At 47.0% G+C, this 23,322-nt stretch overlaps 1 protein-coding gene across 4 annotated transcripts; it reads left to right on the top strand.

Moving 5' to 3' along the window:
* The first annotated feature begins 1,979 nt into the window (after positions 1–1,979).
* LOC116580788 (transport and Golgi organization protein 1 homolog) lies at positions 1,980–23,102 on the top strand. Of its 4 annotated transcripts, none has more exons than XM_032327489.1 (17): positions 1,986–2,031; positions 2,948–3,035; positions 6,150–6,281; positions 10,995–11,016; positions 11,775–11,863; positions 12,096–12,167; positions 13,117–13,180; positions 13,346–13,484; positions 15,686–15,787; positions 16,437–16,497; positions 16,606–16,641; positions 16,721–16,788; positions 16,910–17,004; positions 17,886–17,950; positions 20,664–20,817; positions 21,395–21,477; positions 22,924–23,102. In XM_032327489.1, the coding sequence occupies exons 2-17, from the start codon at positions 2,970–2,972 to the stop codon at positions 22,942–22,944; spliced, it is 1,269 nt and encodes a 422-aa protein (XP_032183380.1). In that variant the 5' UTR covers positions 1,986–2,031; positions 2,948–2,969; the 3' UTR covers positions 22,945–23,102. The 4 variants fall into 4 exon arrangements, with proteins under 4 accessions (XP_032183383.1, XP_032183380.1, XP_032183379.1 ...); XM_032327490.1 differs by lacking the exon at positions 1,986–2,031 and adding an exon at positions 2,246–2,293; XM_032327492.1 differs by lacking the exon at positions 2,948–3,035 and having other exon boundaries at positions 1,980–2,031.
* Positions 23,103–23,322: the final 220 nt, after the last annotated feature.

Below are 23,322 nucleotides of genomic sequence, written 5' to 3' on the forward strand. Positions count from 1 at the left end.
AAAAACTTTATCATCTTGACAGAAGGAACTACTATATGGCCCTTGAAATGGTGTGAAAACTCTGATGAAATAATACTGCACGCTTATAGGAATAACGAAAGTTGGAAAGATTCATAATAACAAGTGTTGTGGAGGGTATGGAGCAAATAGAACTTTATAATTAATTTTATTTTATTTTAAATTCCAGTTAGTTAACATACAGTACACTATCAGTTTCAAGTGTAGGATTTAGTGATTCAGCAAACAGTACAAACTCCAGTGCTCCTCAAGTGCCCTCCTCAATGTCCATCACCTATTTCACCCATGTCCCCACCTCCCTTCTGGAGACTACCAGTTTGTTCCTGCAGTTAGAAGTCTTTATCCTGGTCTGCCCCCCTCTCTCTGTCTCTTTCCCTTTTTTCTTTAGGTGCATTTGTTTTGTTTCTTAAATTCCACATGAGTGAAATCATATGATATTTGTCTTTCTCTGACTGACTTATTTTGCTCAGCATAACTATGCAATTGCAGCTTTTATTCAACTTTTATTCAGCTTCCACTGTGGTACGAGTACAAGTTAGGAATTAGAAAACTGTGTGGTAATAACTTAATGAAGCTTAAACTACGTACATCTTATGATTCCGCATCTCTACTCCTAGATATTTATCAATCATAAAATCCCTACAAGCATTCAGCAACAGACATGTACAATAATGTTTATAGCAACTTTATTCACGTTATCCCAGATTGGAAACAATTCCATTCTCTCCCCAGAAGTAGAGTGGAGAAGTACATTTTAGGTATGTTCATAGAATGGGATTCTACATAATGATGAAGAATGAACTATTGATACAGACAATGACATGTGTAAATCTCGCAGGCATTATTTGGAGAGAAAGAAGTCAGACACAAAGACGTACAGACTGAATGACTCCATTTGTCTCAGTGAGCAGGCAAAATCGATCTATGGTTTTAGAAGTCAGAATAATGGTTGCTGATGGCAAGAGACATAAAAGTAAAACTTGAGACCCGTTAGAGGGAAAGGCAAGTGAACTATCAGAAAGAGAAAGTAAGAAAACAATCTCACTTACAATTGGATCAAAAAGATTAAAACACTTAGGAATCTGATTAACCAAGGACGTAAAAGACCTGTATACTGAAAACTACCAGACACTGCTAAAAGAAATCAAAGAAGACCCCAACAAATGGAAACATAGTCCATGCTCAGGGGTTGGAAGAATTACCATGGTTAAAATGTCCCTACTACCCAAAACAATCTATGGATTCAATGCAATTCCTATGAAAGTTCTAATGGCGTGTCATGCGTCCTCTTTCCTGGATGAGAGCAGTGCCTTGATGTCAGCTTTCTGCTCTAAACCACGTGAACCATTCCGTGATCCTGCAACCACTTTCCAGGACTGGCTGGCGAGTGTGGCAAGATCCTCCCTCTGACCAACGACACCACAGGAGTCCCTGAAAGGCTCACACTTGGATGGGGTAAATGCAGGGTCAGATGGAAACATGCTAATCTAATGGGGACAAGTATTCAGAATTCGCATAAATTTTCAAGATAAATGTTGAGAGTTCTATTAGGTTTCAGGCCAAAGGAAGCTGCTTGAGCCATGCCCAGAGCTAGGGCAAGGCTAAATAGTCACCCTCCTCCCTGAGCAGAGGCAGTGAGGTGAGAAACTCTGGGGAGCATGCGAGTGTTGTATGTCTCAGCACGGAGTGCGCATTCTTCATGTTTGGGGCCCATGACAGAGCCAGGTCCCAGGTATCTGGCTCCCTGTGACAGTTTTCCTGCAGGCCAGGGGTAGATGGGACCCTCCAAAACAGGAGACCTGAGGGCCTGGGTCTCTTGACCTGGGCAGCTGCTCAGAAACCAAACAAGAGCCATTGATCCTGCAGGAACCGCATCGGGCGCACGGAGGTGGAGAAAGCCCTGAGCGAACATCCGGCGTGGCAGGATCAGCTGTGAGGAGCAGCCAGGACCTGATTTGAAGGAGGTGAGGAGGACATAGAGGTCCTTGTGTCTGTCCGTGGGCACTAATGCAGGTATGGGGATGCCTTGGAGGGAGGCCCAGGGGACATACATGCGCATTTACACCGTGTGGTCAGCAGAGGGCAGTGGGGCCTCACCCGTGTGTGTGTGTATGGGTGTGTGTGTGTGTGTGTGTGTGTGTGTTGTTTGCGTGTGTTTGTGTGTGTGTGTGTGTGTGCACGCCTGATGGTTTGCCATCAAGATCTGTATCTTATGTATGCTCTGTAGACTGCGTTGAGTTGCTGTGAGAAGGCTGGAACCTCCTACTCTGGTTGTGTATGTGATTGTTGTTGCGGTTTGGTCCTCCTTTGCTTTCTCCGTTGTTCAGCCAGTGGCTCTGGGCCGGGAGTGTGGAGAGGAAGGAGAGCGCACCCAGAAGAGGGAAGAGGGACCTGGGTTGGAGGGAGCAAACAGGTAGGATGGCCAAAGTTCCAGAGAGGACCTGTCGTCGGGATGGCCCGTGGTGGGGTATCGGGGGGGAAGGGGCTTTGTATCAACGAGGTCACCTGTGGCATCCATGTTGAGGTACTAGGGGCAAAGGCAGCTGATTGGTGGAGAGATCAGAAGGGTTCTAGGTTGCTAAGGAAACGTTCAAACAGGGGAAGGTTTGGTGGAACTTGGATTCTTCATACCAACTGCTCCTGAGAATTTACTTTACCTGCTAATTTGTCCTGCTGACCTCGTGCTTTACTGACCTGCTGACCTCCTAACCTTTGTGAACCGTGCCCCTTCCCCTCCAATACTTAATCTGACCCTGACACTGTCCTTGACCCCTTCTTCTCCTGACCAACGCTTTCCCCATCCTACCCCCTATTTCCTCCCTATTCCCATCCTTAATTACCACCCTCTCCCCTCCCCACCCCTCCCTACCCCTCCCACCCTTCCCTCCCCTGCCCCCCAACCATCTTCACCTCCTCCCTGGGGCCACAGTGCCCCTTTAAAGGACAAGAACATGATGGTGCAAAGGCTACTCTTCTGGCTCCTCGTGTTCCCATATCCCAGTTCCCCAAACCCAACTGTGAGTAAACATGACACTTCAGTGGTGTCTTCCTTCTTCTTCTTATTTTTTTAAATATGATTTCTTTGAGCAAAAGAAAGGGCACAGGTGGTGGGGAATGGAGGGGCGGGGGAGTGAAGGAGAGAATCATAAAGCAGTTTTTCATTGAGCCCAGAGCCCAAAGAGGGGCTCAATCTCAGGACCATGAGATTATGACTGGATCCAAACCAAGACTTGGTCACTTAACTGACTGAGCTACTAGCGGTGTCTTCCTTCTGCCTGGGTTCCTTCACATGGTGGTTAAATAACAGCTTTTTTGTGGGGTTCCTGATGGGAACCTCAGAAGAAGGATAGTTCTTCCTGAAGACCGGGCACAACAGGGAAGGTTTTTCAGTCAAGCTTAAGGGGTTGTGGCCACAGCCATTTCCATCAAGTTTTGGGTCCTGTCTGTGCTGCTTGGGCCAAGAAGAGCCGCTTTGGTAGGATGGAAACCTGAACACCCCCCAGGTTTATAGTGTCAAGAGGAAGGTTTTGTGAAGATTTGAAAACCATTGAGCTCTTTGTCCTAAATAGGGGGCTTGTGTGATATGTACGTTCTATCTCATTAAAATTGTTTTTGAAAATGTCAGAACTCTAATTTAATAGGAGCTAAGGGTGTTAGATCAGCCTCTGGAAGCCCAATGATGATCCTACTTCAAGCCTGGTAAATTCAGGGTCCATTTTCTGTATAGTTAGTTTTCCTATCAGCACATTGTTTATATTTGTCATGTTTGACAACCCTGGGTATCTGAAGCTTTGGTGTTGGGACTAGAGTGTTAAAAAGTGAAAGGTCCTTTGTGCTCTGTGCTTCTGGGTTTGTTGACTTTCAGCAGATTCTGAATCAGCCCTCTCCTTCTGGTCTTGGAGGCTGTCCCCAGGGACCGAGTGTCCCTCCTGGTCCTTGGAGACCTGAGAATCCCAGAAGACACTAAGGGACCGCATCCTGCTGGGATATATGTCACAGGAACATCGCTAGGAGTGATGTGATCAGGAAGTGAAAGAGTTGTTCTTTCTTTGGCCAAGTATGTGCAGAGTGTTGATTTCCCCAAGATAAGAAGGTTCTGGATATCCTTAGGATTGTCCAAATATAAAGAAATAAGTGGTTCCCAGCATGAATATTTCACTCTATGATGAAAAAGTAAAACCTGTAACCCCAGGAGAGAGAGAGGGAGAGAGAGAGAACAGTTAGGGGACACCCCTGGAAATAAGTAGACTTCCTTGTACCAGATTATGAAACAGGGGTCCGGAAGTGTCATTGTTCAAGAAGGACCCTTTTATTGAGGCAGACCTATCCCATGTGGAGACCTCTAGTCAAATAGGCTTCATTCTGTTTCACTGGAGTCTTCAGAAGAGGGAATTTCTTGGTTATCTTGATTTCAATTATTCCCCTCTACCTAGGCTGCATCTCATGCATCCGTTCGCCTTTCTCATTCTACCCTGTCTCTGAACTCTTGCCTAAATGAACTGCTCTTGCATTTCCCACCTCCACCTGCTCATGGCCGCTGTCGAGAACCTAGTGTTTTTGGCCCCAGTGGCTGTCATCTAGTGCAGAGTCAGCTACTCGTATCAGCATCCAGACAGCTGCCAGATGTACTGAGTGCCCACGACTGGGCGTGTTTTACATTCCTGACAAGATGGCCTCTTTCTCTTGTGCATTTGATACCCATGATCAACCATTGTGCTGACAGCTACTGCTCTCTTTCAGACAGTAGCTATTCAAAGACAGTGTACGTTTCCCGCTAGCACACATTTTCCTTACCTCCGTTGTGTGGGCTGAAGGGGAAAATGTTACATATTTCAGGAGCTCCTTTCTAGAGAGGTGTGTGTACACAAAATTCAAGCTTTGTGTGAGCTAGTATGAATTGCATTGTTAGTGTCTTTTAACCTGTAATACTTCTAAATCTAGTTTTTGTAAAATGATGTGTTCCTTGCCTTGGTGTTCATATCCAGGAATTCTGTATTTTTTTAGAATTCCTGGGCACCTGGGTGGTTCAAGCAGTTAAGTGTCTGCCTTAGGCTTGGGTCATGATCCTAGGGTCCTGGGATTGAGCCCTGCTTGGGCTCCCTGCTCAGCTGGCAGTCTGCTGCTCAGTCTCCCTCTGCCCTTCCCCCTCTGTCTTTCAAAGAAATAAATACATTCTTTAATATTTTCTCTCTTTAAAAAGTTAAATTTTATAGCTTTTATTGCCTGATTTAATTACAGTACTAAGAGATAGTAACAGGAATTCCTTCCATCAGCATTTTGGAGATCCTAAACTTCACAGATATCCTTAGAGCACACATGATCACCTGATTATGCAAATCCTTACGTAGTTCAGGAATCGGACATCTTGGACTGTGATTCAGAAGCAATGTGAGCATTGAAAGAAAACATAAATGTTTTCAGAAACTAAGCAATAACTCTAATTATAATTTTTTACTGGAAAATAATTACATATCACATTAACGAGCAGCCTCCCTTTTCTGTCACAAATGTCCTAATCTCTAAACACCTGTCCACATAACATGCTCCTTTGTACCTCTAGTACATTATATTCATGCTTTCTCTCCTTCTTCCATAAATTTTGGGTGTAGTTTTGGAAATGTACCAAAGGAGTTTATCCAGCTCCTTCATGGATGTACAGTAGAAGTCACTGACTTCTTACCTATTCTAAGTTTACATTGACTTATCTTGTCTATTTTATGTTGGCTTATCCATTCTCAAGTTCTGTTAGCCGTAGAAACAAATTTGCAACGTGCTTGTAGGTAGAGTAAGATCTCTTAAGATTTGTCTGTTAGATTTTGCCTACAGCTTCAGTGTGTTATAATGTATATGTGATCACAACATCTTTTCAAAGGATACTGTTTGTTGATATTGAACATAGGTAAGCAACAAGGAGACCATCACCACGGTAAGATGATAAACACACGTATCACTCCCCAAAGTTTGCCCCAGCTCCTTGGTCATCCCTCTGTGCTCCTTCTCCTCCAGGAGGAGGTAGTTGCGAGGTATGCTTACCTCCTGGAGGCCGGTTGAGGGTTTGTAAAGTAGATTCTTTGTGACAGATACACCGTTAATGTCTTTGAGATTTCTTATTTTCTCAAATGGTATTTCAGCTTGTCCTTTCCTTGCCTGACCATTTCTGTGTTGGCCCTGATGTGATTGAAGTTCTGTGGAAGCTTCTCATCATGACTGCCTGCTTGGGAGCCTGTGCCTTTCTCATTTACCTGTGGAGAACCATCCTCGCTGTAAGTATACTAATGTACCTTCTGTACTTTCATTCATAAATAAGCAGACAATTTTGTAGTCACTGGATATTTTTATGTCCATTCAGTACTACAGATTTCTCTCTAATATGTCAATTTTGATGATCACCTGGATTCATGGAGTTTTAGATTTCTGTTGAAGTGCCTTCTTGATCCATATGTTCTTTTTTTTTTTTTTAAGTTCAAGCATAATCGACAAACAGTGTAATGTGAGTTTCAGGTGTACAACATGGCTCCACAATTCTGTACATTTCTCAGTGCTCGCCGCAAAAGGTGGACTCTTCTTCCCCTTCCCCTCTTTCCCCCATCCCTCCACACACCTTCCCTCCCACCCTTGTCTTCTCTAGAAGTGTGCTGTGGAACCTCCATTTTTTGGCCGTTCTCCAGCTATCTTGTGTTCTCAATCTCTAGTTTGACTCATCTGTGGTCTGAGAGCATAATTCCTGTAGTTTTGATCCCTTTGGTGGTTCCCATGTGTTGTATGGCCCCAAATATGGCCTCTCTCAGTGACCGTTGCACGTGAGCTTGAGAAGAGTGTCTATACCTCGTCGTTGAATAAGTATTCCGCCGATGTTAGTGGGTGCAGCGGATGGGTGATGCTCGTCAGTGCACCTGTGTTCTCCTGGAATTTGTGTATCTCTGGGTCTGTCAGTGACTGATAAGAGGGTTTTGAATTCTCCAGCTGTAGGAATGGATTCATCTGTTCCCACCATCCATATTTTCAGTTTCTGCTTCATGTGCTCTGATACTCTGTTGTTGATGCATGCACATTAGAAATTGTTGTGTCCTTTTGGAGAAATGGACAATGGAGAAATGGAGACCCCTTCATCATTGAAATAATGCCCGTCATTATTCCTGATGGTTTTCCTTACTTACTCTGAGGTGTGTTTTGAAGGATCCTTTCACTGGCAAAAGGTTTCTAGTTCGATGTTTCTTTAAACAGTGTACACATTTCATCCTTCTTCATGGCATCTTTTCTGAAAAGAAATACGATGTCGTTCTTATCTTTCTTCCTCAGGAGTAAGGTGTTACTGCTCCCCTCTCCCCCTTCCCCTACCCACTCCCAGCCCTGCTCCAGATTTGCAGAACTGTTTCTTTGTCTTTAATGATCTGTAGCTGAATATTCTATAACAGACATCATTGGTGTTTTTTGTTCATTGTTTGTGTGTGTGTGTGTGTTTGTATTTCTCCTGCTTTTGATGTTTTATTTCCCTGGATCTTGATTTGGAAACTCCATTAATTTCAGAAAATCCTCTGTCATTATTGATTGAAATATCTCTCTGTCCACACTCCTATAGGAATAGGTATTCCTATTATGTGTGTGTGACACATTTTGCAGTGACCTACCAGTCTTGGATTTTCTGTGCTGTCTTTGTAATTTTTGTCTTTGTGTTGATTTTTTTATTATTAATAATTTTTAAAAATTTATTTGACAGAGAGAGATCACAAGTAGGCAGAGAGGCATGCAGAGAGAGAGAGAGAGGAGGAAGCTGGCTCCCCACGGAAGAGGGAGCCCAATGCGGGACTCGATCCCAAGACCCTGAGATCATGACATGAGCTAAAGGCAGAGGCTCAACCCACTGAGCCACCCAGGCGCCCTTTCTGTTTCCTTTTTGGAAGTTTCTGCTGGACATTCTTTACTGTCAATGATTATTTCCTCTGGTTTATTTTGAGCCTCTTCATGAAGCCAGCACAAGCACTCTTGATTTCTGTATTGGTGGTGTTGTCTAGAATCATGTTACAGTCTTAGAGTTTCATATCTATGCTTACAGGTACCACCTCTTCTTCGTCTTGTGCAATTTTCCCTTAGATTGAGTATCCTACATGGAAGGGACTTTAAAGCCCCAGCCTGCTAACCCATCACTTCTGCCACAAGAAGTGTGATTCTCGTGCTTGGTCTCATGGTTTTTACCTGTAGTATGTCTTGTAGGGTTGTGTTGAAAGCAAGATACTGTGTCCTGGTAAAGGACCTGAGGTAGGTGGGTGTTAGGGTGAGGTTGTTTGCTCCTCTGGCTCAGGTTTAGACTGAGGTATTCACTGGTGAGGCAGGGAGAGATGGCACTGGAGTTGAGTATTTCCCTTCCCTTTGTGGCTTAGTCTCTGGGAAACCCTGAATTAGACTCTTGTGACATAATTTCACTTGAGGGCTGATCTTTCTAAGAAGGAAGAACTCTTTTGAGTTTCTCTCTACATGGAAATATTTCCCCCTCTCCCTGTCAATGGAGAAAACTTCCCTTCAAAGAGAAAAGAAAAATATTATTTATTCGGTGTAGTCATCTACCTTTACACTTCCCCTGCCTATGGGGTTGGTGACAAGGGCCAGGGGAGCTCAGAGGTTCCTAATCAACATGTGAAATTAAAGGAATAACTATGGTTTTCTGATTGCCCTGCCCTGATGCACTCTCCCCACCAACATTATTAGGACTGGTTTGTGATAGCATGGTGATATTCCAATATCCTGGCAAGATGTGGGGGTTGGCCTCAGCCTCTCATCATCCTGTAAAACTGTTGAATGGGGAAATATGTTAATGGTGCAAAATGAGGTCTTGCCTAGATGTTATTGAGCTATAATAAGACCAGTGTCACTCGAGTCTGAATTGCCTGGCTCCCCTTTCTGGACACATCCGCTGTCTTTCGGTGGTGGCTTATGCTTCATCTCTCAACATGGGCCACTCTTTTTCCTCATTCGATGGCTTTGACTTCTTTTTGATGACACTCCATTTCTAACAGTCTGGGGAACTTCATAGCACCTGATGTGCTCTAACTGTGCGTGAATTCAGTAAACAGCCAACTCTTTGGAAAGTTTCAGGAAAGCTTTCTAGAGAAGGAAAGAGTCATATCTTTGACACAGCTTTTGCTCCCTTGCCTGCCTGCCTCCCTGCCTTCTTTTCTCCTTCCTTCCAGGACTTTAAAATAGTCCCAGGTTCTATACTTCAGTGCAGATATTGTGTTGCAAAAAAGTTAAGGAATTATGCTAAGTGAAAGAAGTCCAGTAGAGAAAGTCACTTGTCATATGGTTTCTCTAATTTGTGGAACATAAGGAATAGCATGGAGGATATTATGAGAAGGAAGAAGAAAATGAGTTAGGGGGGCAGAATCCGAGGGGGAGATGAACCATGAGAGACTATGGACTCTGGGAAGCAAACTGAGCGATTTAGAGGGGAGGGGTGTGGGGAGATGGGTGAGCCAGGTGATGGGTGAGCCAGGTGATGGGTAAGGAGGGTACGTGTTGCATGGAGCGCTGGGTGTTATACACAAACCGTGAATCCTAGAACACTGCATCAAAAACTGATGAGAGAGACCCAGGACCAGAGCATGGGGACACAGCTAGATCTTGGGATGTCGCAGCACAGGGGACCTTCCTAAAGGAAAGCTCGAGAAGCATTCACAAAGGAAAGGAATCATGTTCACCAAAAAACAGCTGGCCGATTTGGAATCCTTGCTTAGCAGGAACCCATACCCAGCTCCCCAGCCTTCAGAAAGAAATGGCCTGGAAACTGGAGATCCAGCCCACCATACTGCCGGTTTGGTTCATGAACCACAGAGCAAAGCTCAGGAAAGCCAAACAGCAATTAGCTGGAATAGAAGTCAAGACCAGCTCTTCCAAGGGACCCACGGATGCCCTTCCGGTTTTCCCCCATGGTGCCTACCAAGCTTCCCTGGTTTATACAGATCACCTTATACCTTGCTTCCAACACAGCATATGCTCCAATCTGAAGTTTCTCCCAGACCATTCTGTTGGCCACAAAATAGTGCATTCTGGGCGCTGCCAAGACCCCAACATCTATTCCCTTTGTGCCATTATGGAATCTCAAATTCTTCCCACATGTTTTACTGCTAATTCTCTTGGTTCTTCATCTCCACAAAGAACTTAATGAGCGAAGCCAGACTCAAAAGTTTACACATACTGTAATGATTTGCGATGAATCCCATCTGGGAGATTCGAGAACTATGCAACATGGATGCATCCCAGAAACATGCCCCATGAAAGACAAAAAAGACACACGAGCACCTGTAGGGTAGAATTGAGTGGAAAGAGGCACTCACCAAACTGACAGTGATGGGTATGTTTTGTGTTGTAATTAGCATGGCAGGATCCTGCACTAAATTCATCCAAGGACACAGAATAGCAATACTCTATTACATACACCACAAAAAGCAACCATGGGGCAGGCTGAAGGATCAGCCGTGGTGGTAATCATTTTGTGATCCAGAAATGTATCACATCAACGCACTGTACACGTTATACTTGTAGCTCAGTAAGGCTGGAGACAATGTTTAAATTCCATCTCAGTAAATATATACAATGAAAAAAAAAACTAACACAAACTGCATGGTACTAACATTAAAAAAAGCTAGAGAAATGGTGAAATAATGAATATGTTGTAAATATCTGCATGATCCCTTGTCAAAATTGAATAGGTTGAACATTCATTGAATAGAATGTGAATAGATTTGGGGTTCAAAAGGAAGTTATACACACTTGTGCTCTTTATCAGAAATGGATTGTGAACTATGATGACCTAATCAGGAAATTCCATTTTGTCTTCTTTTATAATCCTGCGAATTCCTTCTGCTAAGCAAAGTGATTCTTTTAATATCTTTGGATTACAAATGTGGTATTTAGCTGAACTATAGATTTTTACTTGTAATATGTTCTGAAATCCAGCCCATCTCTGTTTCTTCCTCTCTTAGGTAAAGCCTCGACAATATGAAGGTAAGATTTTCAGCTTCGGCTTTCTTCGCCAAAAATTCTCGGTACCGGTGTGTGATGTGCATATAATCTGACGAGGGATAAATATGGTGACTTCTGATGTCTCACTGACTTGTTAAGTCTTGCAAATGGTTCTCTTCCCCATGGGGAGTCTGTGACAATGTGGAGGGAGTTGCCCTGTCTAAGAGACCAGGAGGAGGAACACCTCGTGGGACTAGGGAGAATACAAGGTGTCATTTTGCAGAGAGATGTTTAGGAGGCAAGTGATGATCACAGCCTGAGGTCTGGAGGGAGTACTTTGCCATGAGCTGGCTCTTGGTGAAATGTCAAGAGGAGAAAGCTCTCTGAGTCTAGCAAACAGGCTACACTCAGAGAAGAAGGCAGATATTGCCACACAGAGCACGTGTCACGGGAGAGGATCAAAGCATGGTATTGAGTCTGAAGTGGAGGGAGCCTTTCCTGCCAAGGGAAAATGAATTGAATCGAATGTGTGCCAGCGGGGATAATGGATAGTGTCTGGGGCTCGTGGAGTGCGGTGATCTGTGGTGCTGGCTGTGGCCGTCAGGCGCTGTGGAAACCGTCGGATGCCGTTGTTCATCGCTGTGAGTTCTTGCTTTCTTCAGGCACAGTGGGAATGCTGACAAGTTAGTGACACCCACGTGTCAGAGAATGTGTCCCTGGTAGGATTATTCAATCCCACTGGGATTATTCAATGTCGCTGGTTTTGCTAATTATCTTAAAATTCTTTTTTCTCCTTTCAGTTACTTTAGACCAAATAAAGATGAATATTGTTGAGCTGAAAAAGGAAAACAAATATCTTGGCACAAACATAGCCAGTTGGGAGGAGAAGGTATGTGTGCCCTTTCAAATATTTTTTGTGATTTCATTTTGGTTCCTTCCTCCTCGGCTAGTTCATTCTATTGATCTATTTCATGGGATCCAGAGTGGTCCTTGAGGAAGAGAAGCTTCACAAATGTAGAGCACTGCCTCTCTCTTTGAGAAAGGAGTTACACATTGTTAGATAGGATTCTCTAACATGATGCTATTTTGGGATTCTGATTCCTTTTTCCTGTGCTTTACAGATCAGGGAAGCAAAGAAAGCTCAAAGGAAGAGAGCACATAAGGTTTCCCTTGCGGAAATAAATGAATGCAAAGTAAGAATCCTTTCTTTGCCCGCATTGTGTTCTAACAATGGAAATAAAAATAATGAATTACTCTTATTATTATTATTTCTAAGATTGATTGATTTGAGAGAAGGAAAGAGTGAGGGGGGGGCCTGAGGAGAGAGAGAGAGAATCCCAAGCAGACACCATGTTGAGTGTGTAGCCTGATGCAGGGATCAATCCCATGACCCTGAGACCAGGACTTGAGGCCAATGAAAGCAGGAGTCAGATACTCCACAGACTGGACCATCCAGGTGCCACCCAAGTGCCCCAAGGAATGAGTCCTTGTTCCTCATTCAATACATATATATATTTCCATATATTTTCTTGAAGGAGAACATCAAAAACTTGGAAATCATCAATAAAAATTTGAAGGACACCCTTCATCTTAAACAGGCTCTCTCAGAGGTTGTGAGAGCCAGAGATATCCAGACCGTGGATGTGGTAAGAGGTCAATGTTCGTTGTCCTAGAATGCTGCTCGGGAGGCTTTTGACTCAGTGGGGGAGGTCAGTGCAGTGTACCCATGCGCTGTTTACGCAGTAGAGAGTGGGCGTCTGGGCACTGCAGCTTCTACTGAACAGCGAGCTGCGATTTCACTTGGGACCACCACAATGAGGTTTGCCACTTCAAGGTCTAGGAAATATGGTTTATTTCACAGTTGGGTAAGCTTCACATCATTCAGTGCTGCCCTCCACGTTATGTAGAAAATCCCACAAAATATGTGAGCGATGAAGGGCGATAGCAAGTCAATTATATAGTAGAAGGTTTTTTTTTTAAATATCTGTTCCACTGAGAAAGCCATTTGTGCGTTTTTTGAAATGAACCAGGTGTCTTACTTTCTCCTTATTCTATTTATGCCTCAAGGACTTTCTTTGTTGCCCTCTGTGATGCTGTCCTGCTAGGTGCCCTCATAGGTCTTTTCTTAAATCTGTCTTAAAGGTCCAAGATGAATTGGATGATGAAGTGCCGAGAGCCTTGAGTTGCGAAAACCAAGAACTGAAAGGTCTGTTGTTTGGGGGGAAGGAATCTCCATAGGGTGGCGATGAGTTTGCATCGGGCAGGGAAAGAATCCCTTCCTGCCTTCGCGGTCTTGCCCTTGTCCTTCCCCATCAAAACCAAGTTCTCAGGTCATGGCACAAACACACAAAAGGAAACTCATCCTTTACAGAGAAGGAAAAGTTCCTGGAAGACCGCTATAGTGCCCTGAGTTCTCAGAAAATAGCTAAAGAAGCAGAATTGAACCTGCTAATGAAGAAAGTGGATATGATGGTGGAGTTCACGGAACAACAAAAACGGACTGCAGAAGAGTAAGCTCTTGCTGTGTTGTCCTAAATAGGGTTGTATAAATTTATGTGGCGTCAAGTCTAGATAACTGTATTTGGAACTTCTGGAATTGGATTGTAGAGTACGTTTGCCAAAGGCATTTTGTAGAATTGTGCCTGCCCTTTCTATTTTGATATGTGTAACCTGCATTTTCCTTTCTGTTCTAAGGACTTGCGGGGGCAGGTAGCAGCATTAGTCACTTGGATGCCTGGATCCCCTCTGGGTCAGTCTGCACTGTCCTTTCAGGTTCACTCTCCTCACGTGCTCTTACCACTCCTGCATTAGGTCCAATTCTTGTTCAGCATGAGACTTGGGTCCAGGATGTGGAGAGAACAATGGAATTCTCTTCCTGCAGAAACCAGGAAAGTTTCTTTGTGGAAAGTGGGCTGGGGCTCCAGCAATCCTGGGTCCCTTCATCTGGTGCACAACTGAGATCATTCAGTGCAGCCCAGTCGCTAAGAAGGTCAGGGTATTTCCTGTCCATGTGATTTGTTTTTCTTTTCTTTTTAGAAAAGACTGTACATCTACCTATTTGACAGAGAGAGACACAGAGAGAGAGAACACAAGCAGGGGGAGTGGGAGAGGGAGAAGCAGGCTTCCCGCCGAACAGGGAGTCCAATGTGGGGCTCGATCCCAGGGCTCTGGGATCATGACCTGAATCAAATACTTTTAAGCAGATACTTAATGACCAGGCCACCTTTGTGCCCCTCCACATGATTTTCTAGGTGGAACTCTCCCGGATCCCATCCAAAGCCTGCAGTTTTACTAAGTCTCATCTTTGCTGGCTGAACCGGAACTTTGCTTGTTGCATTCCAACCTGTCCCCAAAATGTTGTTTGTTCATTTACTTTGTATTCACTCGCCTGTTCCAGAATTCACAGATGTGTCTTGGGGAGATTGGCTCCCACTGCCAGGCTGACTTTCTCCTAGGCTCCCTCCTTCTCCATCTGGTTCTCATGTTTCCTCATGTGCTTTTTAGAAATTGGGTGCACTCACTCACAAGTTTGCTCTCTTGTCCAGTGTTTCCTTTTGTTTCTCAGGAGGAGATCAGGACGTTGGAGGCCCTCATTCCTGTTGAAAAGCAAAACTGTTCCCTGTCTTCCCTGGAAAACAGCTTTGTGTTATTTCTTCCCTCTCCAGGGGTAGGGGCCGCTCTCTCTCACAGGCACCTGGGTTCTGTTCATTGGTAAGTTCTTCTTGGGGCGGGTCTAGTGTCCTCACCACCTTTCTCTCTTCAACACCATATCCCTGGGCCACACATTGACTGCCGCTCCAGAAGCCATTTGCTGCAGGATAGTTGAGAGGCCAGAAGCAGATGCTCATGTCCTTCTCTTTCTAGAGGTTTTGTCTCAGTTTCTAAAGTCTTTCTGCACGTGATTCTTGACATGTGTCCTGTTGAAACCTTTGAATCAACACCATGAACAAGAGTCCGAGGCAGCCCAGCCAACCAGCCTTGCTAACATCACCGTTTGCTGCCTTCACCATCCATGAACTTGGTCTTGTATTCGAGAAGGTTGACTCAATGGAGTTGACAGTTTTCCATCTGAAGTCTGTTCCCTGGACAAAACACCCTGAGTATGTGACAGTTCCCATGGATTATCTGAGGACCTATTTTTGGCAGTACGGTTGGCCTTTTCCTACACCAGGATCTCTCAAGAGGGGGCAGGGGTTGTACTTCTCAAGCCTAGAGATGTGTGGAGTGAGTTTCCATGCCAGTGAGTCCCCATTCTGGAAGGTTCCTTTTGGGCTGACTGTGTTGCCCAACCTTGGTCTGAGGATCAGGGCTCCCCATGGAGGTGTGAGACTAATGATGGGCCACTGCTTCATCCTAATGGGTGTGGCTGGTCAGGCTTGGCTTTTCACTTTGAATTGAAATGAGCCTTCACCGACTCAACACGAAGACCAACTCTGAGAGGGCACAGAGTGCAATGTTATTTGGTGACATGGTGAAAGAATTGAAGTAGGGAAGTATAAAGACAGTCCCGATTGGAGGGAACTTGGCAGCAGCCAGAGTTTGATTGTCGTTGAACCCTAAATGGGGCCTTCATTCCTCTCCCTGTTGTGTTGTCAGTCTGTGCTTTTAGCGGGGACATTCCAACCTAGGCCACCAAGTGTGCTTGGGAGGATAAATGGTAGAAATTCAGGACCTTGTCTCCTGGACAATGTACATACCTTTCCCATCTTAGGAAGTTAGAAGAGACCATTAAAGATCTGAATGAAACCAGGAATGAGCTGTCAGCTGCTGAGGATACTCTGAAGGCGACTAAAGAAGAAATGGAGAAGTATCGGTAAGTCCAGACACTACCTACTACTGGCTCCTGAAATCCCCGTTCCTTTTGGATTCCTCATCTTTGTACATTATTAGGACTCAGGTCATATACACAAAAATTCAGAGGATATATCCAGAGAGAATTAACAGCCACAGAAAGATAAGGAACAAAACAATTACGTTACTAAACATGTCCTGATCCCCAGCGCTGGCGTGACTCTGTGGAAACTGACTCCACACCAGTGTCCTTGGTGTCAGTTGTCCTAATCTTGAGGAGAGCAGTTTGTCCTAGGATGAATCTTCCTTATAAACGTTGTAGTGCCATCTGATGGTGGTGGTCTTTGCAACCCTGGGAACCATGGCGAGGATAGAAGTTCAAGGAGAATAGAGCTTCATGACCAAAGACACTTGTCATGTGATAACTGAGGGAAGGATTGAAAATGGGTAAGGAAATGATTCAATTCTGAGCCTGCAGGTGAAGGAAAACGATTAAGGAAGGCTGTAGCAATAGCTTTGATCCTACTGTCCAGTTATAATCAGGTGAAAGTGGTTCTTGTGTCGGGATCTGATGTATGAGGGGACTGATAGAGGAGGTTGGTCACTTGGGCAGATGATGGAAAATCACACCCCATGTTGGGTTTTGTCTGATGAAAACACTTGTCCCTCAGACAACAAGTGGAAGACATGCAACATGAGCTTTCAGAGGCGGAGTTCACCTTCCAAGGCCAGGTAACCTGAGTTGTGCCCAACACACTGACCCCTTGGCGCCCCCTGCAGGTGACGGTGGTGGCCCTTAGAGCCCTGAACATGGGCTTTTGGTGTGTTGGCTTTTTTCAGATCGCAGTGCAGGAGAGGAATGCTGTGGCTAACTGGGTAAGTGTTTTCCTTTTCCTCGTCTTCTCTTGGGGCACAGTCTGGCACAACCGATGATGGGTGTGTTTTTCTCCCACAGATGAGGGCTCGGGATTGGGAGAGGAGGATAGTGCAGCAGAGCAGGGAGAACGCCTACCTGAGACACAGGTGTGAGAGTTTGACGTGTGTTTTTACGGTTTGGAGGGGTGACGGCTCTGCTGTTTAGCGCCTAGGAGAGGATGTGGTGTTTTAATTCTTAAGAAATGTCCATTCTTTTTCTGTGTTCAAGACTGCACATGATGGAAGGGGAGATGCTGCCTGTGGGACCCACGTGGCGCGGACCGATGCCGGGAAGGCCTGAGTTCCAGAAGCCTCTGTGGCAAGGTAGGGAGCACGATGTGAAATGCAGCAGCCTGATTTCTGCTGTGAAACCACACGGTGCCTTTCCCATTCCTGGACACTTGCCCCTGTGACAGGTGGAGCTCACGCCCCTCCACACCTTCCCCCCGGCCACCCCCTTCTGAAGAGCTGCGCCTGAGAAGGTGGGAGCCGAGCTCCCTTCCCACCTGGACTCAGGAGTCAAGCCTTGGGGGAAAAAAGACTATTTGTGAAAAAGGGCATTTATTTGCTTGTTATGGAGGTTCCTATATTTTTGTTTTATTGGTAATCTATAGGACCATATTCATCAGTGAAATGTATTTTATTCCTCTCATGCTGTCGGTGTCATGCCATAGCTTTATTGCTCCATCTGCCTATGCTTTCTTTGTTCGTGACTCTACAACCGTCAGAGTCTGTTTCTTCTCTGAAATGCTTACTTGTTGGTCAGTCACGCATGCTAGGTCTCATCCGCAGGCTGGACAAACGAACCATCCTTTGTGGCTGGAGAAGAGAATATGGGCCGTTCACGGTGGGGGTTTGTGGATGTCACCCACCCAAGGCTCTTCTCGCTTAGATGTTTAATCTATGAAGAAAAAGTGACTTGCCTGATGTGTGTTGAGCACCCCAATTTTAGTGTTGATTTCCAGACAGTTGTACCCTGACCTGTCCACACGGGATGCATTACTTATGGAAACACTGGAACCGGGGTCCTGGAGTGTCTCCCGCAAGAGTCAGGGGACTGGTGTCTCTCCTAGCAAAGGAGTCACTTGAGTCATGTGGGAAACCCTCTGATAAGGGACACGTGTGTGGGAAAGAGTGCAAGATGGGAGAGGAAGGCATGGAGGGCATGCAAACCACAGTAAACGTCTGTCCTTTGTCTGATCCAGCACCTAGACCGGTTCCCAGGATGAACAGCCGCACCGGCCCTCAAAAGGGCCCAGAGATGCCTACGGTAAGTGGTGTGGGCGTTTTGAGTTGTGTCCGTTTCTGAAATGTTTTGCAGTGTGGACAGCACCCTGTCCTGGCCTTGTAGTGTTGCATGTGATCTGCGATCATCCCTTTCAGAGTGCACGCCGCTCACCCAGGAGCCTCTGGGCTGCTCCATTAGAGATCCTCAATTTCGCGCTTCCTCCCCAAGCTGTAGATGCTTAGAGTCACGTGGTGGTAGGATGCTCACCTCGTGTGTGTGTGTGTGTGTGTGTGTGTGTGTGTGCGCACACGTGTGCATGTGTGTAAATATCTCGAGGAGGATGACGTCTCACTCCACAGTGAAGTCAGCTAGTTTGGCTGGTTTGTGGTTTGCTTTCCTGCGGGAGCAGGAGCATTTTTGGTTTTCGGGTCAGGAGACTAACCCGGGAGGAGGTTTGCAGAGGTCCTCACAGCGCGAAAATGGGAAAAGCCAGGACAGCCTCACACTTGTGCCACGTGCTTTGGGCAGCTTGAGTGTTGGTGGAGATGGTGAGTTGTGAGACCTCCTCTGCTTTCCAATTGTGCGGACAAAGACGTGAGCTGGAATCCCTCCAGTTGGCGCCTGGGCGAGATGATGGGGCACGCTGCCAGGTGCAGGTGTGTCTTAGAAACGCCCCCCGGAGCAGCAGCCCTGAAGAGGGAATCCCGGTGACTCCCCTCAGGGCCCACCCCTCACACGTGTTTCAGTTGTGCTCCCGTGAGCGGGTTCAGATGGGGTCTGGTGGCTGTGCCAGCTCCTAGTGTCTCTCCCGGCCCATCCTGGGAGCGTCACATGTGCTCTCCAGACACACTGGTTTGCACTTGGGGTTGGTGAATCGGCCCCTCCGTGGTTCTCAGCACCAAGGACTACGCATTTGCTCTGCGCCTGAGCTGAGGAGAGTCCGAAAGTCGGGGACGCGGATCCACAGAGCTGGTCTCGCTCACTCGTAGGGGTCGTGCTTCTCTCAGAAATCACTCTTGCAGGTCCGCTGCAGGATCCAGACAGTCCTACCTCCTGGTGGTGTCTGTTGCCATGGACAGTCCTTGTGGAGAGTAGAAGACCCCTTTGTCAGGGGGGGAAGCAGAGCCGCTCAGTCGGGGGCTGGTGGGCCGCCGGTTGACCCACGAGCGGCTGCACTTCCACGCGTGGACACTGGGCTTCCCATGGCCTCTCATTGTGTGTGTTCTCAATGTACAGAAGGAGATGCTTTGCTTGCCATGATGGGGAAGCGTAGTCCTAGATGTAGATCCCGGCCTGTCCGGAATGGAGTTTTTTCCTTAGTGGATTATCCGTGGCGGAAGACTCCTTGTCTGTGTTGAGGTGCAGACGTAGATTAACATGCGGTGACGGCAGTTTTCCCCACCGCCTCTGTTCACCCCAGGGGGTGGGTAGCCGTTCTGGCATGGGTGCTACCATCTTGCAACTTGGTGTTTAGGAGGATGCGTGTGTGTGCACCCCTGCCTGCCTACAGTGCACCCCTGGGAAGTAAGTGGGGGAGGAGGACCGCTCCCTCCCCAGTGAAGTCCTCTGGCCGGCCCGACTTCCTTTAGGTTTCCTTCATGTGCAGCTGGTGTTGTGCTCACGCCGGGGTTCGATGGGTCCGGTAATCCTCAATAATGGAGCCTGTGGAAAATCTCTCTGAATTTTATACTGTCTCCTTTGCAGTCTAGAACGTTCTCACAGCAAGATTCACGAGTTATCCCTGTTTTACCTCTCTGAAAAACATGCTATGCAGAACCACCTACTCACACCCTTTCTACAAGTATTTTGAAGTATCAGAGCTCTCAGGTGCACTGTCGGAATCGCAACCCGCGCACACGTTCTAATGGGGGACGTCAGTGATGACCTGTATTGACCACTGCCTCCCAGCCCTTGAACTGGGCTTCCAGGAGCAGGTCCTTTGGTCCTAACTTTCCTAAGAGCTGGTTTCTGTTCTCATCATACGTGTGGAGTTTTCCATCGGGAAGCATATACATTTCTGTGAATTCTCTTATTTGGCCTACCCATCTTCATTTCCCATTGGACAAAATGACTCTGGAACTCAGTGGGTTGAAATTTCCAAATGACGGTGTTTTAAGACAAACACAGCTGCTGAGTGTAAAGAAGGGTTATTGGTATCATGTTCCTCGGAAGACGCTTTTCCAGGGCCTCTGTCAGACCACAAGCCCCTAATTCCTCAAGAGTCTTTGTCCATGGCCAGAAACTGTAGAGAGGAGAGAACCCTTTGTCAGGAGGCGAGGCAGCGTGGGGAGAGTTGGGGACTCTCAAGCGCATGATTCCCCTGGAGTGGCTCAGGAACTTTGTGGAGAAAGGGCATTCAGTTTCGTCCCATTCCCTCTATTCTGACCTAACCAGAATCTTCTCCGGGGACCGAGGAGGAAAGACGAAGTGTTGTCCTGGATGCCGATGCCCCCGTGTCTGGAATGTGCTGCTTGACTAGTTTGCAATGATCCTTTTTCATCTTTAAGACACGACTTCTTGCTGGTGAACGTGGGCAGACCAGGGCAGTGATGTTTGGTGACAGCCTATTCCTGTGACAGCCACTGCCCTCTCCCCCGTCTTTATACTGGCACCAGCTGGGAGGGGCTTGTCAGTTTTGCAGCAGATGCAGCTCTCCGGAAGAAGCCGGGTGCTGAGAGCTCTTTGCTTTGGTTTCTTCTCTTGGTGTTGCAACTTTTGTCTGTTTTACTAAAACATGTTCTTGTCTGTTCTGCAGGTCGGTACAGGTGTGAGAGTGATTCCTCCTTGCCCAGGGCCCCTCCGTATGCCCTACCACGTGGGGCAGAATATACCAGGCTTTCCTCCTCCTCCTCCCCCTCCACACTGGGGGACCTGGGGGCCTCAGCCCCACCTCGTTCCTCCACCCCTCGGTGAGATGATCTGAACTGATGTGAGTCATAAAGCACATTCACAGTTTAGCCACTTCTGTCGGTGGAGAGGATGGAGAGGTGGTACCACAAGGCTTTGCAAAGCAAAGATAAGCCCGAGTGAGGACATGGTCACATTCCTCCACTCTGTGTGGACGTCCATCTCATGGACTGTCTGGTCCACCGCCCAGCACTGGGCAGCAGGTGTCTGCCATGGAGAAGAAAGGTGACATTTCGCAGAGGACAGACACAGACGCGTTGCCCAGGGGCACTGCGCAGACACGAGGTCTTGGGCTCTGGGCTGGATGAAGCACAACCTTCCCATCACCCTCATGTGTGGAGGCCCCAGTTGTCCAGCGTTATAGATTAGTTCTGGAAACATCTGTGCCCAGGCAGAGTGGTCGTACGTGTGAGGGTGAGGGACTGTTCCCACCTTCATCCACAGGGGTCAGGGGAGTCCCGTGAGAAACAGGAAGGACCTTCCAGAGGGAGAGCATGGAATAGGCTGGCGCAGGGGGAGAGGGTTGGCTTGAATCCTGCGTGGCCATCGCCCTTCTGAATCCACCTCCGTCCCTTCTAGGGCTTCCTTTCCACTCAGAAGCCTGTGCAGCTCCACGGGACAATAGCAGCGCTGTGCCCAAGAAGGCCCCAGAGGAAAACCAAGTAAGTACAGGGGTGTTTTCAGTTGTACCCATTTCTGGAGTCCTGTTCCTCTTTGGGCCTCACAGTGTCCTGACCTGTGTGTGTTGGGAATATCCTGGGGTCGTGGGTGGTGTCCTTTCCTGCTCAAAGTGGCAAGTCGTCATGCAGAGATTACAGGCGTCTCTGTTTCCAGATCATCACCTTGCAGTTGTGTCAGTGGAGAAAAGGCAGAGTTTGTGCTCAGGGCTTGACATTCAAGGGGAAACCATGCTGGGGGCGCTTTGAAGATTCTGAAGTTCCTCAGCACAGACATGTGTGTGCCTGGCTATTTGCACACACTGAGCAGTGGGCAGGTGCCATTGTTGGGCAGGAAGTGTCTCTGTTGCACAATGGCAGACGTCTGTCTCTTACCATCGTGCGTGTCCAGCATCCGCCTTTGTTGTTCTGGGAGGGATGAAACACCTCTCGCTTCATCTGCAGCATGTGGGGTTTGAGAAAAAGGGAAGACGGGACCGAGGTCTGGCGAAGGTTGGCTGCCCTCGCCTCGTCAGCCAGAGTCAGACTGTTCGTGGGGGAGTCAGGGTTGACCAGGAGCCACCCTAGCTAGAGTCCTGTCACCAGGCCTCTGTATGTATGTCACCACCGTGCCTGCAGCTGTGCACCTCCCCCGGGACTTCAGTCCCAGTGTCCTGCAGATTTGCCTGTGTTCCAGTTTTCTCAGCCCCAAAACCAAATCTCAGTGTGGCCTTCTCAGGACATCTGCTTTTTTTTTAATCTGTGAAAGGGGGAGCATACTGGATTCTGAGGTCACTAGAGCAATAGGAGTTGAAGTCCATAAAGAACCTGCAGGGGTCCCTGGGCAGCTCAGTCGGTGAAGCAGCAGAATCTTGAATCCTGCTCAGGGCATGATCTCGAGGTTCTGAGATTGAGCCCCCAGCCGGCCTGGGTGATGAGTGTGGAGCCTCTCTGGGATCCTCTGTCTCCCTCACCATCTCCCCTTTCCCTCTTGGCTCACGTGTCGCCCTTTCTCCCTCTAATCCTTTCCCTAAAGCAAGTAATATGCATAATACATGGGCTCTGACCATTCACTGTTCTGTTTAAATGAAAATCGCTCCATGCAGAAGAGCGTCAAAAGATGTTCACTTAAGTCCACAAAATGCACTAAGAGTGTATCACCTCAGCCCAGGTAGTGGCCATTCTCATTTCAAAGACAAGGCAAAGGGCCCCCTTTTTCTATTAAATGTCAGGTCACAGCCACAATGAAGTAAAAGGTCGTTAGGAGAACGGGTACAATCAGAGCTTTATATGTGAGATGTGAAGACAATTATTGTCTATTACAAATAGACTCGCAGAGGCGGCCACACATGCAAGTGTTCATCCAAGGCCTCAGATACACTATGGGAGGCAAAGAGCGTTTGGGAAAATCTAAGGTCCTAGTGTACTAACCCAAATCCTTTTGCCTTACAGGCTAATCATTTTCTAATTTGAAGACTTCCTTGACCTCCAACAACCAGGCTCCAATGAGTTTTTATTTAGTAAAAATATGAATGCTTTCTGCCTGGTGGTCTGAGTGCTTTCCCTGCCCATCCTCTCCCCTGTGCTTCGTCTCTCCTGGTATCCCCCCAATAAACCGTTCACGGTTCTGTGTCTGTGTCAGCGTGCGCCTTTAGGAGGACCTACAGTCCCTCTCCTTCGAGTGCACAGGGTCATGCCTTCACACACAGATAACACCCTGGCAGCAGTGGTGGTGACAGAGGATAGAGCAAGACTACGCTTCGTGGTACCTCTACTGCAAGGGACCCCAGGAATCCTTCCGGGGAGGGGGCCCAACTTGAATTTAGATCCACTGGTGCTTGTATTAACTCT

This window comes from Mustela erminea, chromosome 20 (genome assembly GCF_009829155.1).
Source record: "Mustela erminea isolate mMusErm1 chromosome 20, mMusErm1.Pri, whole genome shotgun sequence".
NCBI lineage: Eukaryota > Metazoa > Chordata > Mammalia > Carnivora > Mustelidae > Mustela > Mustela erminea.